Source organism: Martes martes (assembly GCF_963455335.1).
Source record: "Martes martes genome assembly, chromosome: 16".
NCBI lineage: Eukaryota > Metazoa > Chordata > Mammalia > Carnivora > Mustelidae > Martes > Martes martes.
This window is the reverse complement of record NC_137904.1, coordinates 39,601,142-39,619,689: the sequence shown is the minus strand read 5'-3', so window position 1 is coordinate 39,619,689 and position 18,548 is coordinate 39,601,142. Positions and strand designations below refer to the sequence as shown.

Here is an 18,548-nt window from a genome sequence, read left to right as displayed (position 1 = left end):
GCAGGCTTCCCGCTGGGCAGGGAGCCAGATGCAGGGCTGGATCCTGGGATCATGACCTGAGCTGAAGGCAGGCGCTTTATGACTGAGCCACCCAGGCGCCCCTCCTATTTACTTTTCAGAAAATCAGTGGAAGTTCAGGATCTTCCCAGTGCCTGGCACTGTGCTAGGTGTTTTCATATGCATCTTCTCTTGAAATTTTCCCAAAAACCCTACCAAGTAGGCACTAGCCCCATATCACAAATAGTGAAACTAGAAACTCAGAGAGGTTCAGATTCTTACCCAAGGTCGCACAGCTGGAATTAGAACCCAAATGTCTGGCTCCAAAGCCCATGATCTTTCCACTTTATCAAAGTTCTTCGGGTGCTTGCTTCTCCAGCCTTTCACCCGCACCGCCTCTTTCCTACATACACCACCTTCGACTCTCCCAGTCGGTGCCCAGGTTGGGCTGATCCAGGAGATAAAAGCTTACTCTCCTGGTCAAGCCAGCTGCCCCTGGGAATTTCTGCACCTTCAACATCCAACCCCTCTCCTTCTCCCACTGACTCCACGGGTCCTCGCAACAGATCCGCAGCACAACACAGAACACACTGCCCTGGTATCCAGCAGGTACCGAATTAGCATCTGTCGCCCTTTGTCTCTCATTGGTTTGTCTCCCTCCGGTCTTAAGCACCAGTACTGCGACCCGGTTTTATGCATCTGGATGTCCCCAGTGCCCAGCCCTGAGCCAGGCACATAAAATGTGAAGGAACTGATTGAACGGACTCAGAATTCCTGGGTGGGTCGAGGAACTCGCCCTCGGACAGGGTGAAAAAAGGACGGAGGCTCAGCCCCGTCCCCGCCCTGGAAAAGGACGGACACGCGGCTGCGGAGAGCGTGTCAGTGCCCGGCAGGTGGCGCCGCAGCAGCGAGGCCCCGGGGCCCTGCCGGGACGTCGCGGCACGCGGCCTGCGGTCACCCAGCCGCTCTTCCTTCCGCCGGGGCGGCCCAGCGGGCCCGGCTCGGCGCACTCCTGTGGGCCCCGGGTGCATGTCGGCCGGATGTCCCGGCGCACCGGCCTCTCCCAGCACAGTAGGCGCCATGGCGCTCCCCGGGGCCCGGGCCCGCGGCTGCACAGCCGCGGCCAAAATGACCCAGAGGCGCCGCTACGCGGAGTGCGCGAGAGGATCCCCGAGTCGTGGGCCCCCGGTCTCGCGCGCGGCGCTTTACGTGCACGTGAGTGGGGTGGGGGCGGCGGGCCGGAGCCCACGTGGCGGCTGGCGGTGCAGGGAAGCCACCTCCATCTGTCCCGGCCCCCAGACGAGGTCTGGGACGGGACGCGGTGCCGTGGCAAGAAAATGCCCTGGATCAGAGACCCGAAGTCTTTGGTGCTCACCAGTTCCGTGACCTTGACCGAGTGATTTCCCCTCTGAGCCTCAGTTTTCTCCTAATGAAGTGGGCATAATATTCCCTGTCCCACCTGCCTTGGGGAGTTAGGTGGCTTAGATGGTGCAGCCGCTGTTGATGACTTTGGGATGGGAATGTGTGCGACGGAACCCTGCAAGGAGCCAGGGCCCCTGGGGTCACCCCTCGCCCCACTCATCCACTCCTGCCCCCCAGTGGCCGTACTGTGAGAAGCGCTGCAGTTACTGCAATTTCAACAAATACATCCCCCGCGGCGTGGAGGAAGCAGCCATGCGGAGCTGTCTGGTGACCGAGGCTCGGACGCTGCTGCGACTCAGCGGGGTGCGGAGGTCGGTACTGGGGCTGTAGGCAGGGTCTTGAAAGTTGTTTGAAGGGAGTAGCTAGGACTGGTGCTGGCGTCCCGGAGGACTCCCCCAGGTCTCATCTTCTCCCTCCTCTTTCCCCAGGGTGGAATCTGTGTTCTTTGGTGGGGGAACCCCCAGTCTGGCCAGTCCCAGCACCGTGGCCGCTGTCCTGGAGGCGGTGGACCAGGCAGCTCACCTGCCTGCAGACTCCGAAGTCACACTGGAGGCCAACCCCACTTCCGCCCCAGGCTCCAGGCTGGCTGCTTTTGGGGCAGCAGGGGTCAACAGGTTGTCCATCGGGCTTCAGGTAATCCATCTCACCCACTGCATCCCAGGACACCTACACCTGCAGTGCTGTCTCTCCTCTGGTCACATTCATTAACTGGGCAAACATTAATTGAGCTCCTCTAGGTGCTAGGGCCCAGGAGGCACGGGAAAGTGTATGGTGACCCTTATCACTGCTTAATTGCTGCTGTGCTAGACGACAGGCTCTATGAGGCTGGGATCATGCATGCCTTTTTTTTTTTTTTTTTTTTTAATCACAGTATTCCAAGTACCCACCATAGTGCCTGGCACATAGCAGACACTCAAAACTTTTTGTTGCATGATTGGAGACACAGGAGAAGGCAGGCCGGTCATCAGATCATTGCAGCATGGTAAAGGCTGCCAATAAAGGGAGTCTCAACAAAAGGCTTTCAGAGTACAGCCCTGAAGGGCATCTCAGTCTGGTGAAATCCTGGACACCTTCCTGGAGGAGGTGATCTTTGAATGAGGAGGAGGACTTCCACGAGAGGGTGTGGGAGGAAAAGACACAGGATATGGAAGAGTCTTGAACGTTCTGGGGAGTGGGGAGCTAGGAGTCATTCTGTCACTGGAGAGGCTGGAGGCAAGGCAGCAGGGTAGGGCCCAAAAGCCTTGAGCTTCATCTTAGGGAGTTCGGGTTTTTGACTACTGGTGATAAGGGACTTGTTGAAGGTTTTTAAGTAGGGGAGAAACATTCTTTTCAGGTTGACTCCTGGTATTTCCATATCCAGTATTGTCTACTCTTCTGATACATCTACCACTTACCATAGAGTTTGGGGTCAGGGCTTTGTCCTGATGGGATATACTGAAAAGGATACATCGTTTCTAAGCTATTCTGGCCCCCCAAATGCATATCTTAAATCTAATTGTGAGGAACCATCAGGAAAATCTAAATGAAAAGACTTTTTTGGGAGCGCCTTACTGGCTCAGTCAGTGGAATATGTGACTCTTGGTCTCAGGGTCGTGAGTTCGGGCCCCACAGTAGAGATTACTTAAGTAAATAAACTTTTTTCTTAAAAAGACTTTTTTGTGATAAGAACAGATAACTTGAGATCAATCTACCCTCTAAACAAATTTTTTAGTGTACTGTATGGTATTAATAACTTTAAGCACATTGTTGTACAGTAAGCCTCTAGAACTTACTGAGAGTCGTTTTAAAAACTGGCCTGTGTTCTTCAAAAATGTCATGTCATAAAAGACAAAGGGTGAGTATCTAGACGCAAAGAGATGAAAGGAACAATGAGAGCTAACTGCAGTGTGTGACCCAGTTGGATCCTGGATTTGGGTGGCAAAGGGAAGTTACTACAGTGGGCATTATTGGGACAGCTTTGAATATGACTCTGTATTAGATAATGGTGTCGTGTCAGTGTTACGTTTTCTGAACTCTATAATCGGACTGTGGTTATGTAAGAGAGTGTCCTTGTTCTTAGGAAATGTGCACTTGAGTATTTAGGGGTACAGGGGTACGGTGTTTAAGTTAATTACATGAAAGCAGCCACATTGCAAGTGCTCACTAGCATGTGGTCAGTGGCTAGCATATTCTACTACAATGTTCTATATCTGCAGTGACCTGTACAGTAGCCACTGACCACATGTCAGCAAGCACTTGGAATATGATTATTAAAATTTAGCTAACTTAAAATTAAATAGCCACATGTGGTTAGTGTCTGCTGTATTTTATAGTGCAGACAGAGGACATCTCTGTCATCCCAGAAAATTCTTTTGGTCAGTGCTAGCCTATCACTTACTGCCAAATGATTCAACATTGTAATCACATCCGTGTATATTTAGAGACAAAGCAAATGTGGCGAAATGTTACTCGGTGAATCCAAATGAAGGTGTTTATGGTACTGGTCTTTCAGTTTTTCTGGAGGTTTAAAGTATTTTTCAAAAAGGAAAAACTTAAAAACACTCTCAGCTTTGGAGTCAGACAGTCCTAATTTCGAGGTCTTTGTGTGACCTTGGACAAGTTACTTGGCATTTCTTTTTTTTTTTTTTTTAAGACTTTATTTATTTATTTGAGAGAGAAAGAGAGAGCGAGCACACAAGAGAGCACACAAGAGAGCACCACCACCACCACTGGCTGAGCCACCCAAGCACCCCTAACACGTCTAAACCTTAGTTTTTTTTAATCTGTAAAGTAGAACTAATGTTGGAGGATTATCAGGATACATTACATGTTGTTTAAAAACGCTTTGTGCACAGTGAACCGTAACCCTTGGTCATGGCTTGACCATGGCCTTCCAGCTCCCTGCTGTGTCCTGTGTATCTGTCCTCAGTAAGGTCAGTCACATGTTGCTGTCTGTCTCTCAGCTGGCCTCTGTGCTTATACCCGACGCTCTTTCCTCAGTCCCTGGATGACACCAAGCTCCAGCTGCTGGGGCGGACGCACTCGGCTAGCGATGCTCTGCAGACACTGGCAGAGGCGAGGCACCTCTTCCCCGGCCGCGTGTCTGTGGACCTCATGCTGGGGCTGCCCGCCCAGCAGGTGGGCCCGTGGCTTGGGCAGCTGCAGACGCTGCTGGGCTGCTGTGACGACCACATCTCCCTCTACCAGCTGAGCCTGGAGCGGGGCACCGCACTCTTCACCCAGGTGCAGCAGGGCACCCTTCCTGCCCCTGACCCTGAGCTCGCTGCTGCAATGTACCAGGAGGGACGGGCCATGCTCCGGGAGGCCGGCTTCCGCCAATATGAGGTCTCCAACTTCGCCCGGAATGTAAGTGCTGGGGAACAGGCAGGCTAAGCCGGGACTGGAGAACTGTGGCCTCTGGGGAGGGTGGTTTCTGCTGGTTGCTCTCCAGGCCTGAGCTAGGACCTTCTATTCAGGTGGCCCTTACCTTAGCAGAAAGGGGCCCACCTTCTTCACTCTGAATGGACTATTCCCTCCCTCCCCGCAGGGGGCGCTCAGTACTCACAATTGGACTTACTGGCAGTGTGGTCAGTACCTTGGCGTTGGGCCTGGTGAGTCCCCTGTGAACCTGAACCGTGAACTGGAGAAGGGATGACTCAGGAGCAGAAGGTCACGGCTGTGTGGTCTTGGGCCACTTATTAACCTCTCCGAGCCTCTCTTTCTGCATAAAGTGCAGCAACAAATAACACAAATTGTGTAGAGCCATTGAATACATATTTTGAGATGCTGGACGTAGCGCCTGGCACTGTGTTTCTCAGTTGTTAGCACGTTTATCAGAATTACCAGGAGGGCCTGTTAAAACGTGGATCGCTGGGCCCCACGACCAGAGTTTCTGATTGGATGGGCTTGGTTGGAGTAATTTACATGTCTAGCATATTAGATGATACCTGTCTAGGGACCACATCTTGAGAACCACTGATTCAGCTCTGAGCTGGGGAGCACCCAGCATTTTGTGGCTACTGAAGTGGGGTTGCTTGATGTTGCCAGGGGCCCACGGGCGATTTGTGCCCCAGGGGGTTGGGAGCCACACCCGGGAGGCTCGGATCCAGACCCTGGAGCCAGACAACTGGATGAAAGAGGTGATGCGGTTTGGACATGGCACCCGAAGGCGCGTCCCTCTGGGCCAGCTGGAGCTGTGAGCATCTGAGGAGGGTCTGCACCCCCAGAGCCGTCCTGCCTTGCCCTGTCTCCCTCCCTTCCCATCCCGCATGTCCTTATATGTGTGTTTAAGTACGGGGGAGGCCCATGTCTCCTCTACAAGACACCCTAATGGTTGTTCTCTCAGGCTAGAGGAAGTTTTGGCCATGGGGCTACGTACGGACGTGGGGATCACTCACCAGGTAAGGCAGTGGTGGGGGGCTGTGGCACACCACTTCCTTCTCCTAGGTTTTGCAGAATCCCTCTCCCTTCTGTGCACCCCCACAGGCACCGCAGATGCAAACCTAGTTCTCTGGACAGGGCAGCTGGAGGTTGGCCTTGGCCCAGCCAGGGCCTGATGGGCAGAAACCCTGGGCAGGGTGGGGCCATGGTGAGGACCCTGGACTAGGGCTGCAGCCCCTCCCCCCACTCTAGATGGCATGAGTCATTGCAGAAACCCCTGTGCAGACCCCCAGACAGGGGACCAGAGTAGCCTGGCCAGCTATCCGCCATGGTCTCTGCACCCCTCCCCCTTCTGGTTTCCCAGCACTGGCAGCAGTTTGAGCCCGAGCTGAGCCTCTGGGATGTGTTTGGAGCAAGCCAGGAGGTGAAGGTGTTGCTGGTGCAGGGCCTGTTGCTGCTGGATCACAGGTGTGTCGTGGGGGGGCAGGAACCAGGAGGCCCAGGGAGCCCTGACTACAGATCCACGGGCCCAGGAGGGAGAAGGACTGATGGGGGTGGGGGGGACTGGGGGCTTCATACTGCTGGAGGGGGAGAATTGAAATTGGTAAGACGAAGTGGTCACACCCAGGCCTCTTGGTTTTCCAGGGGTCTTCGGTGTTCCTGGGAGGGTCTGGCTGTGCTAGACTGTCTGCTGCTGACCCTCCTGCCTCGACTCCAAGAAGCCTGGGCGCAGAGGACCCCCTCCCCTGTGCAAGGAGGATGACCAGACACTCCTGTGTCACAGGACCACGCCAGGTGGGCTTTGGGGGTGGGACTGATGCTCTTCACTGGCAGGTGCTATCTCAGTGCCCAGACTTGGCATCCCCAGGGGCATGGCTACAGCAAGGTACATGGGAGGACATTTCTGGTTTGGGAACTGGTATCAGGTCCACCCACCACCACCAGAGAAGGAGTAATGGATTCTGCAAGTGCCTCTCGCTAGTGGGCTCTAAAGCAAATCCTGGCTGGCAAGAGATTCTGAGAACTCTAGCTCTCAGGCTTCTAGTCCCTCCAACATAGGGCAGGGCATAGAGGTCCCCCTGGCGTGTGCTGGGGGACCCATGCCTACATCCAGTACAGCGGTCTGCCAGACTCTGAGGACAGTAGGAAAGATCAGAGCAGGCCTTAACCCTTTCTCTTTGGGCAACCATGTTATGTCTGGGGTGCCAGAGCCTCAGGACCCTCCTGCGACCCCCTGCTTCCCTCCCCTCTACACCCCTTCCCTCCAGAGAGTGAAGGTGGGAGGGAGCTAAGCAGGGAAAGGGGAGGAGAGAAGAAAGAATTCAGGAACACCCAGAGTCTGGTAATTTTCCCCTGGCCTTTTACCTACAGAAACATTTGCCTGGTTTTATTTAAACAGCCTAACAACTCAGTGAGCCCGCCTTGACCTTGGTTTTCTTTGTCCAGCCTTCTTCCCTGGAGGGTAGAATCCTGCTTTGGGGGCTGAGCCTTCCTCCAGGGCTGAGATTCCTTCCCCCCACTGTACATTCCATTTTGAAAGACTCCAAGCCTACAGAAAAGTTGAAAGCACAGTTCAATGTAAAGCGCATAGCCTTCGCCGCGGGGTGTCTGTACAGTCTGGAAAGAGCAAGCATTCGGATTGTCACCAAGGACATCTCCGACCTGTAAAAAAAGAAAAGAGCCATGTTTCCAGACGTTATGCTGAGCCTGTAGAGTTACTGACTGCTAAGTTCTGGCCACATTTACTTTACCTCTGAACAGCCAGCTCTCTCGCTCTTTCTTTTTCTTTGCTGCACCCTTTAAAAGAAAGGTGTAGACATCAAACATTTCAGCTTGTATCTCTTAAGAAAAAGAACATTCTCCTGCCTGACCACAGCCCTGCTGTCAACCTGAGAAAGTGTCCATTCATGCAGTGACGTGCGGTCCTTTTTGTTATTTCCCCCAAATGTCTCCAAAACACCATCAAGTTCCTTGGCCAGGGCAGGGGGTGGGGGGAGGGCTACAGGCTCCAGGGACATTTTATGCTTTACTTATGGCCATCACATCTGTTTGGTTTCTTTTGAAAAAGCCTCCTTCCTTTTTGTTTATTTTTATGACAGTAGATTTTTCCGAGTCGAGGCCACTTGTCTTACAGAATGTCCCACATTCTGGGTGTTATCTGTTTGCTAATGATTGGGTTTAGGTAAAACGGTCTGGCAGGAGGTACACACAGATACTGTGTAGCTCAAGGTACATAATATGGCAGGTCAGCCTACTCTCAATAATGCTGATTTTGATCACTTGACGAACGGGGTGGATGGCCCACCTGCCCGTCATCCAAGTATATTTTTTCCTTGGAAATGAATAGATTGAGATTGAATGAAATTGAAATGAATAGATTGAGACCAAATGAATGCCCTGTTCCCTAACAGTCACTGCGGCAACGATGTCAGCATTCCCCACTGATCCTTGCCTGGGAGGTGCAGAACGTGCATTCCTGACTCTAACACCCTGTCCATATTTGTAATGGCCATTCATCCATTAAAAAAGAGCTTTCCCCATTTCTTTCTTTTTTTTTTAAGAGCTGAAACTTTTTTTTTTAAGATTTTATTTATTTATTTGACAGAGAGAGAGATCACAAGTAGGCAATGAAGCACGCTGAGAAGGAGGGGGAAGGGGGCTCCCTCCCGATGCGGGACTCGAGCCCAGGACCCTGAGATCATGACTTGAGCTGAAGGCAGAGGCTTTAACCCACTGAGCCACTCAGGTGCCCAAAGGGCTGAAACTCTTAACCTAGAAATTGTATGCAGGGTGTATGTGTATGTGAGAGAGACAGACTGGGGTGAAGGAGAGAGAGAGAGAAAGGAAGGGGGCATTTTCCTGTGAAGAGGCTCTGTAACTTTCTTACCTTAGCATATCAAAGGGTCCTGTGATGTCAAACATAATTTAGTACGGGTGCTCATCCAAGCATGCTCTGCTCAGCCTCTGGCTGGGTGACTAAGGATGGGGTTCCCTGCATCCCCTCAGATGTGGGAGCACGTGCATTTCCTGGGCACCTAGTGGGTGTGAGTATCAGTCCTTCTCTGACCCTGCGGTAAGGTGGTTAATGTTACTAGCTCTCCTTTATTCATGAAATATTCAGCAAGCACTAATGGTGCGCTGGGCTAGGGGCAGGGCATGCAGAGAGGAATAAGACCCACCCAGCCCTCGAGGAACTCACTGCTGGTGTTGATAGATGGGTCAAGAGATAAAGCCAAAGGTTATCTGTAAAGATGGGCGGGCAGGCTAAGCCTGCTGGGAGTTTGGTTTTGAAGGGCCGGGAGCTAGAAAGGGTGCCTAAGTTTTTTTTGGTTTTTTTTTTGTGTGTGTGTTTTTACCTCCCCCTCTGGCCCTGGGGCAGCTGGAAGGGTGAGCTGTGCTCCTGGGAGGGAGGCGGGGGACGGACACCTTTCTTGCCGAGCCTTCCCATGAGCTTGATACCCAAGAAGTGAGCACGGGCTGGGGCAGGTGCCCCATCAGATAACCTAGGCACACTCGGGTTTCTCCCAGCTGCCAGGGCTCGTGCTACCCGAGATGTCTGGGCCCTCCCTGCTGGGGCATCTCTCGAGGCAGGCGCAGAGGGCTTAGACGGGAGCCAGAGCCCAGTGGGGGCGGCATGGATCACCTTCTGTGACTGGGCCTCCTCCCACCCCCAGCACCCTAATCAGAATCTCTGGCAAGTGGAGCCCAAGGCTGCTAGCTTTTATTATTTGGTTTGTTTGTTTATTTTTTAAGAGAGAGAGATTGCAAGTAAGCAGAGAGGCAGGAAGGTGGGGGCGGCGGAAGGAGGCTCCCTGTTGAGCAGAGAGAGCCAGATGTGCGGGGCTGGATCTGAGGACCCCTTGGATCATGACCTGAGCCGAAGGCAGAGGCTTAACCCAATGAGCCACCCAGGCACCCTGGCTGCTAGCTTTTACATGTGGGCCAGTTTGGGAAGCGCTGACATTTCCCCCTTCCATCCTGAGGGGATGACGTTAGGAGAATCGAGGGGAACATGGCTCCTTTCTGACATGATGCTGTGGAGTGGGGTCCCCCCGTCTTTGTCTTGGGCCTTCCATGGTTCATCCATCAAGGGGGTTCTCCTCTGCCCTAGTGAGGCTCTGGCTGTCATCTTCCCACCCGGCAGGCTGAGAGCACAGGAACAGATGAAAGGGGACAAGAAGCCACTTTGGGGACGAAGAGATGAGAGGAGTTGGGGAAATGGAGTATGTGTGAGTGTGTGGTTACAAACCGAGGGACCAAACCTTCCACGGGCTCTAAGAGCGTGTTACCAGTTTAAGCCTTAAACTGAGTTGTCCCCATCAGGCAGTGTGCAGTGGGCAGGACAGCGATTTTATTTTATGGTATTTTATTCTATTTTATTTATTTTTTTTAAGTAGGCTCTACACCCAACATGAGGCTCGACCTCGAGACCACAAGATCGAGAGCCACATGTTCTACTGACTGAATCAGCCAGGCGCCCCAGGACAGCTATTTTATTTTTTATTTATGTATTTATTTTTTTTAAGATTTTTTTTTAAATGTATTTGACCCAGAGAGAAGGAGAAAGCAAGCAGAAACAGGGGGAGCAGCAGGCAGAGGCAGAGGGAGAAGCAGGCTTCCTGCTGAGCTGGGAGCCCGATGTGGGGCTGGATGCGGGGCCTGATCCCAGGACCCTGGGACCATGACCTGAGCCGAAGGCGGGGGCTTAACTGACTGAACCACCCGGGCACCCCCCTGGGGCAGTTATTTTAATTTTCATTTTACACATGGGGACATTCAGAGAGATTCTTGACTCAAGTCGTGTGAAGAGAAAGTAGCACGCCTGGTGTAATGCTTCTGGACATCCAGAACTTTCTGCTCCATCGTCGTTTCATAACAGGTCGGTTAACCTGTCTCTTAAATTAGGCAGATTTCTGACCGCTTTCTGGCCTCTGTCCCTCAGGCTTGAAGCTGCTGTGTCTGCCCGGCACCAAGTAGCTGGACTTGAGGTGTCTGCCTTCCCTCCCAAAGAGGCACCAACGGCGAGGCCGTCCCCTTCCTGGGACAGGACTACATGCTGCAAAGAAAAGGACTTGAAATAGTAGGATTGCTGTAAAGTCTGTGTTTTTGGCTCCTGGCCCCCAGGAATTCATACCTGGAAACAGAGTCCCCAAGGGGACAGTATTAAGAGGTGGGACCTTTGGGCAGTGACTAGGTCATGAGGGTGGAGCCTTAGTTTTTCTAAAAGAGGCCCCAGAGGACCCTCCGGCTCGCTCCACCACCTGAGAAGATGCGGACGTCTGCAAACCAGGACGTGGACCCTCCGCGGACCCAAAATCTGCCTGCACCTTGATCTTGGACTTCCCCCGCCTCCGGAACTGAGAAGTAAATAGTTATTGTTTAACACACCCAGGTTGTGTTACTTTTGTTACAGCAGCCCAAAGGTGCTAAGACAAGGGGGGAATAACTTGGGTGGTACATTGCGTTAATTGTTCAAAATGTCTACTAGCCCTCCTTGAGTGCTGCTCCCTGAGGACCCACGGGAGAGGATCCGCCTGCCCTGTTGGACCCGGTTGGGGAGGCCGTGACAGTGGCCTCGAACTGTCGTAGGAGCCCGGGGAGGGGGTGGGGTGTGGGTGGCGCTGTCTCCTCCCTCTGCCACAGAAGCCTGCCAACGTTCAGGTAGAGACTGTCAGTCTGGGTCCCCAAGTGAATATGGGTGCTGATCACAACAGATAGAAGCAGGAGTGAGAAATCACCATTTTGTTGTTGGAAACCGGTAGGTTTTCAGGGTGTCACTGCAGTGTAATTGAGACCACCCTGGCTGATACAATCTGTAATCCCACCATTGAAAGATGGATGACCATCAGGATTCCAGTGGGTGTCTATAGGAATTCTTACATGCAAATGAGCATGTTTACACACACAGTCTTCCAAAAATGGGAGCATCTCGGTCTTGCCATGGAGCCTTCTCATACCTAATATGTGGTGAGCATCTCTTCGTGTCAGATCTGTGTCCATAGCGTACCACTACATGGGCATGCCAAAATTTGGTTTTCCGGTTCCTTTTTGGTGGAACTGAGTGTTTAAATGTTATTTTTATAAGCTCTGTATTGGACGTCTTAGGTAAATATTTGTATGCACTAGCTTGACCATTTCCTTAGGTTTAGAATGAGTCCTAAGAAATGGGATTACTGACTCTGAGGATAGGCACATCCTTGAGCTCCGCAGTGCCAAAATACCCAACAGGAAGCCTGCCTGGATTTCCCCTCTGGCTGGCTCACTAGTGCTCATTTCTCTGTAATTTTGTCAGTAGCAAGCATGATTGACTTTTCCAGATGATCCCAAGCCAAAGAGCCCTCAACCCAGTCAGCTAATGGCCTGCCTTCCTAACTTCGGCAACTCTTCCGTCCATCTGATCCCTCTCAAGTCAGGGACCCAAGTGGGCACAACCTCTGGGACCACCCAGGTGGAAGGCTGAGCAGGAACTGTTGCCCTGTATTCTAGATTCCTCCGGATTTCTCTTATGCAGAGCCCCTCCCTCCCATCTTCCTCTCGCTGCTTCCCCTTCTTTTCTCTAAGGGGATTTTTAAAGCCACTTAAAAAAAATTATTACACAAACAACATTATGGAAACATTAGAATTCTAAATGAAAAAGAAAGAATGAATAAATCCCCACCCATCAGTGGCCCTAACACATTCAGTGGTTTTTACTGGCCTGTGTTCCCTTGCAAGGCAAATGCATGCAAGCTTTTTGCCCAGTTGGGCTCCGGCATGGATCTCATTTTGCATCTGCCCCTTTGGCCTCTCCCTGGGTCAGAAGCTTCGTTCGATGTTGTTACATGGCCGTCCTGTCTCATTTTAACTGTTGTGTGATGTTCCAGTGGGTGGATCATTTCATAATTATTACCCTGATGGAAGTCACTTAAGCGGTTACCCATTTTCCTCCACTATAAATCATGCTCTGGCAACGTGCTTTTATGGATTTAGCTTCTTTTTTTCATTTCAGTTCTTTCCTCCAGTCAGTTCCCAAGAAGGAGAGAGTTTGGGTCAAAGGGCGGGAAGGCACAAATGATTCTTGGTGTGAACTGTTAGAGTTTTCCAGAAGATGTTTCTTTTTCTATTTTCCAGCTCAAAAAATCATAATGCTCTTTTTCAACCATGGAGAAGAAAGCAAAAATTCTACTCCCCAGAAGTTCCCACTACTAACATTTGGACAACCATCCCTCCAGGCGTCTCTCGATGCATTCGTATACATAGAGATGCAGAAATAAAAATAGTTTCTCACCAAAGGGACCATATTCATGTGCCAATTTTGCAAGCTGTTTTTTTACTCAACAGCATGTCCTGGGTTTCTCTCATTGGTTCTGCCACCAACAGGGCCTATGTGGTGGCGTTATATAGTGTAGTCATAGCTGTGAGCCAAGAGCCATGCCAAGAATTCTATCTGCATTAGCTCATTTAAGCCCCACACCAACCCAGTGAGATAAGTTCTATTATTATCATGCCCATTTTATAGATGCGAGAACAGGCTCGGAGAGGTAACCGACTACCCCAGGTCCCCTAGGTGGGAAGTGGCGGGATGGGCACTGAGTTTGCATTCTCCAGGGCTCCAAAATCCATGTGTATACAAATAACACACGAATACATTCTTATTGTAAAAAGCACTGATCGTACAAGCATTCCCACAGCATAGAAAGTAACGTGTGCAGGTCCCCCTCTATACTCCACAGAGTTTCAGCATGTGTGTCCATGAAGTTTAGGTTCAAGTGTATGTGACAGAGACCAAAGTAACATAAGCTAAAGCAAATGAATAATGTTTCTTTTTCTTCCACGTAGAAGAGGTCTGCCCTTGAACCTGACCAACTTACACAGGCCTCCCTTTCTTTGATGACCTTTCTTATTGTGATCAAGCCCCCAGGGAGAGGCCAAATGCCTTTCTGAGGACCACTGGGGATCAAGCAAGGTCTGGGTTCCTGGAGGTTGCTTTAGATCACTGAAGAGGCAAATACCCCTCCTCTGGGTCCCCCGCCCCCCACCAATTCATGAACAATACAAATGAGTGATGCAAACTGTCCAGCAGGTAACCCTAATCTTGAACAAGGTCTGCAGGTTCCAGGGACAATTCAACAATCCTACTCACACACACCCCAGCTTGGATGTACCTGGATAACACGCTAAGTTAAGGAAACCAGACACACAAGGCCACATACTATATGACTTCATATATATGAAATGTCCAGAATAGTTACATCCATAGAGATAGAAAGTAGATGAGGGGGTGCTTGGGTGGCTCGGTGGGTTAAGCCTCTGCCTTCAGCTCAGGTCCTGATCTCAGGGTCCTGGGATTGAGCCCTGCATCGGGCACAGGGTGAATGCTTCCCTTCTGGGGCCCTGGTGTGTGAGTGCTTCAGATCTCAGCCCCGTTGCCTGTTCTCTGCTTAATCTCAGGCAAGGGACTTTACCTTTCTGTGCCTCAGTTTCTTCATCTGTAAAATGGGGGCGCTAATAAGATTGTCCACCTCATTTGGTTGTTGTAAGCATTCAAGAAGTTAGCAAACATAGCTAAAACAACCAAAGAAAAATATGTAAGTTGGATTTCATCAAAATAAAATTTTTGTGTGTGTCGAAGGACGCCATCAAGAAAGTGAAAGGAAAACCCAGGGAAGAGAAGAAAGTATTTGCAAATCATACATCTGACATCCAGCATCTATAAATAATTCCTATAAATCAATAACAAAAAAGACAACCCCATTAAAAGGCAAAGGATGTAAATAGCCATTTCTCCAAAGAAGATATATACAAATGGCCAATAAGTACATGAAAACCTGCTTGACATTAGAACTGTTAAGGAAGTGCAAATCAAAACCACAGTGAGATGCTGTCTCACATCCATGAGGATGGTTATAATTATTTTTGAAAGGAAATAAGTGTTGGTGAGTTTGTGGAGAAACTGGAACCCTCATACCAGTTGGTGGGAATGTAAAATGGTGCAGCTGTATTGGGAACAAAAAGGTTTGTTTCCTCAAAAAATGTAAACGCAGAGGACCCAGCAATCCCACTCCTGGGCACGTATCTAAGAGAGCTGAAAACAAGTTCACACCAAAGCTCATACACACATGTTCACGGCAGCATTATTCACAAGAGCCACAAAGTGGAAGCAACCCAAATACCTATCAACTGACGAATGGGTAAAATGTGGTACATCCATCAGCGAATATTATCCACCAATAAAAAGAGACGACATGCGGATACATGTTACGTGGATGTACCCGGATAACACGCTAAGTGAAGGAAACCAGATACACAAGGCCATATACTATATGACTTCATACATATGAAATGTCCAGAATAGTTACATCCATAGAGATAGAAAGTAGATGAGGGGGCGCCTGGGTGGCTCAGTGGGTTAAGCCTCTGCCTTCAGCTCAGGTCCTGATCTTAGGGTCCTGGGATTGAGCCCCGCATTGGGCTCTCTGCTCGGCGGGGAGCCTGCTTCCCTCTCTCTCTCTCTGCCTGTCTCTCTGCCTACTTGTGATCTCTGTCAAATAAATAAATATTTTTTTAAAAGATTTATTTATTCATTTAAGAGAGAGAGCGAGAGCCCATGAGCAGGGAGAAGGGCAAAGCAGGGGAATGGTTGGGGGGGGGGGCGCTGAGCAGACTTCCTGCTGAGCGGGGAGCCTGACACCAGGCTCAATCCCAGAACCCTGAGATCAAGACTTGAGCCAAAATCAAGAGTCAGATGCTTAACTGACTGAGCCACCTAGACGCCCCAAGAAATGATTTAACATATATTAAGAATGTGAATTCAATCTCTAAAGGTCACATGCCTTTTAGGAATTTTTTTTCTATCAGCTCAATCTGGACCGCTCTACAAATCCCACAGAGTTTAAGCTAAATGGCAACTAACCTCCCTGAGGGCTCACCGTGCCCTTGGTAGCCTTCTAACTGTACTTCCTGTTTTAATTGAGACAAAATTCACATGACACTTTAAATAACATAGAATTCACCATTAAGGGGCGCCTGGCCGGCTCAGTCAGTGGAGCGTGTGACTCTTAATCTCAGGGTTGAGAGATCCGGCCCCACATTGGACATAGAGATGACTCAAAGAAAAGTAAAATCTTTCTTTTTTTAAAAAAGATTTTATTGGGGCGCCTGGGTGGCTCAGTGGGTTAAAGCCTCTGCCTTTGGCTCGGGTCATGATCCCAGGGTCCTGGGATCAAGCCCTGCATCAGGCTCTCTGCTCAGCGGGGAGCCTGCTTCCTCCTCTCTCTCTGCCTGCCTCTCTGCCTACTTGTGATCTCTGTCAAATAAATAAATAAAATCTTTAAAGGAAAAAAAAAGATTTTAGTTATTTACTTGAGAAAGAGAGAGCGCGTGAGCAAGGGAGCGAGCACAAGTGGGGAGGGGCAGAAGGAGAGGGAGAAGCTGACTCCCCGCTAAGCAGGGAGCCCGATGCAGGGCTCCATCCCAGGACCCCAGGATCATGTCCTGAGCCAAAGGTAGATGCTTAACAGACTGAGCCACCCAGATGCCCCAAAATCTTTTTTATTTTTTTAGATTTATTTATTTGAGAAAGAGGAAGAGCAGGGGTGGTGGGGCAGAGGGAGAGAGAGAATCTCAAGCAGACTCCCCACTGAGCATGGGGCCAGACTCTGCTCAATCTCACAACCCTGAGATCATGACCCGAGCTGAAACCAAGCGTGGGATACTTAACTGACTGAGCTACCCAGGTGCCCCAAGGAAAAATAAAATTTAAAAAATAAATTAAAATTCACCATTTAAAGTGTACAATTCACTGGGTTTTACTATATTCATAAGGTTATGCAACCATCACCACTATCTAGTTCCAGAACATTTCTGTCACCCTGGAAAGAAACCCATATCCATTAGCAGCCACTCTTCAACCCCCCACCCCCCCTTCCATCCCTGGCAAACACTCATCTACTTTCTTTCTTTTTTTTTTTTTTTAAGATTTTATGTATTTGTTTGACAGACAGATCACAAGTAGGCAGAGAAGCAGGCAGAGAGAGAGGACTGCTGAGCAGAGAGCCTGATGCGGGGCTTGATCCCAGGACCCTGAGATCATGACCTGAGCCAAAGGCAGAGGCTTAACCCACTGAGTCACCCAGGCACCCCAAATAAATAAATCTTTAAAAAAAAAAAAAGCATTTCTTAACATACAGTTTCTTCTTCCATTTATTTTTGTACTGTTTCAATTTTATATACTTTATACACATGTTACGCATACATATAATAGATATAAACATTTATTTGTGTGGTGTCTCAAAATCTGATTTTCGTAGTGTGCTGGCCGGCTCAGTCAGTACAGCATGTGACTCTTGGTCTCAGGGTCGTGAGTTCAAACCCCACGCATGGGCATGGAGATTACTTAAAAAAAAATAAATAAAATTTGCTTTTCATGACCGCTGTAGATATTTTAAAGATGTGAGCCTTGGGCTTCCAAGGCTCAGGCTCCCTTTGTTTTTGAAGCCTCCATTGAGCCGTGAGTCCAAGGCTGTTGTGTGACTGGGCCCATATGCTCAAGGCCAGACCTTTCATACTATTGCTTATGAGCTGTGTGACCTGGGACAAGACTAAGGTTGCCAGATTTAGCAAATAAAAATACAGACACTCGGGGCGCCTGGGTGGCTCAGTGGCTTGAGCCTCTGTCTTTGGCTCAGGTCATGATCCCAGGGACCTGGGATCGAGCCCCGCATCGGGCTCTCTGCTCAGCAGGGAGCCTGCTTCCCACTCTCTCTCAGCTTGCATCTCTGCCTACTTGTGATTTCTGTTTGTCAAATAAATAAATAAATAAAATCTTAAAAAAAAAGCCTCTGCCTTGGGCTCAGGTCGTGATTCCAGGGTCCTGGGTTTGAGCCCCGCATCGGGCTCTCTGCTCAGCGGGGAGCCTGCTTCCTCCTCTCTCTCTGTCTGCTTCTCTGCCTGCTTGTAATCTCTGTCTGTCAAATAAATAAATAAAATCTTAAAAAAAAATACAGACACTCAGTTACATTTGAAATTCAGATAAGACAATACATTTTTACTGTATGTTCCACGTGTTGCATGACACGTACTTATACTAAAAAACATATGCATCTATCTGTGTTTTTCTAAGATTTTATTTATTTATTTGAGGGGGGGGCACGAGTTGGGTGAGGGTCAGAAGGAGAAGCAGACTCCTTGCCGAGCAGAGAGCCTGATGCAGGACTCGATCCCAGGACCCCAGGACCCCAGGACCCCAGGACCATGACCTCAGCCGAAGGCAGATGCTTAACAGACTGAGCCATCCAGGTGCCCTGTATATATTTGTCTTATCTGAAATTCTAATTTAACAGGGCATTCTGTAATTTCTCTAGCAACCTTGAACATGACCCTCATTACCCAGGAAAGAGTTTTCGAATGGAATCTTAGTTAATTCTTACAACTCCCTATTTTTGCCACAGAACAGACAGGCTCTGAGAGGCTGAGTGACCTAGCTCAAAGTCCCCCAGTCAGAAAATTATTGAGCTGGGATTTTAACTTGGTTGTGTGGAATTCGGATGCTCTGCTAAAATGGAACTCAAGAACAATAAGCCGTGATCCACTTACTGATAACATGGGAGTCATGAACTAACTTGGGAATGACACAAGTTTTCATTGACCGAGGAGTAATGTAGAAAAAGTGTTAGAGAATCAAATTTGAGGCAGTGTCTATATGGCCCCATCTATACGAATCTTCTACGGCTGCCGTAACACACCGCCACAAACTTGGAGGCCCAAAACAACACAAACTTTGTATCTTACAA

At 49.7% G+C, this 18,548-nt stretch overlaps 1 protein-coding gene across 3 annotated transcripts; it reads left to right on the top strand.

The window, feature by feature from the left end:
* Positions 1-909: 909 nt before the first annotated feature.
* RSAD1 (radical S-adenosyl methionine domain containing 1) lies at positions 910-12,732 on the top strand. 3 transcript variants are annotated; one of them, XM_080826424.1, is made up of 10 exons: positions 910-1,212; positions 1,597-1,730; positions 1,848-2,052; positions 4,642-4,764; positions 4,946-5,009; positions 5,446-5,593; positions 5,744-5,798; positions 6,143-6,246; positions 6,424-6,573; positions 10,721-12,732. In XM_080826424.1, the coding sequence occupies exons 1-9, from the start codon at positions 1,027-1,029 to the stop codon at positions 6,539-6,541; spliced, it is 1,137 nt and encodes a 378-aa protein (XP_080682550.1). In that variant the 5' UTR covers positions 910-1,026; the 3' UTR covers positions 6,542-6,573; positions 10,721-12,732. The 3 variants fall into 3 exon arrangements, with proteins under 3 accessions (XP_080682550.1, XP_080682548.1, XP_080682549.1); XM_080826422.1 differs by having other exon boundaries at positions 932-1,212; positions 4,399-4,764; positions 10,721-11,168; XM_080826423.1 differs by having other exon boundaries at positions 940-1,212; positions 4,606-4,764; positions 10,721-11,168.
* Positions 12,733-18,548: the final 5,816 nt, after the last annotated feature.

Excerpts from the sequence above, each read along its gene's own strand:
- RSAD1 (XM_080826422.1), top strand. The coding sequence starts at position 1,027 with ATGTCGGCCGGATGTCCCGGCGCACCGGCCTCTCCCAGCACAGTAGGC. Across the intron at positions 4,765-4,945 it reads TCTCCAACTTCGCCCGGAAT|GGGGCGCTCAGTACTCACAA; the intron begins GTAAGTGCTGGG and ends CCCTCCCCGCAG. Across the intron at positions 5,010-5,445 it reads GTACCTTGGCGTTGGGCCTG|GGGCCCACGGGCGATTTGTG; the intron begins GTGAGTCCCCTG and ends TGATGTTGCCAG.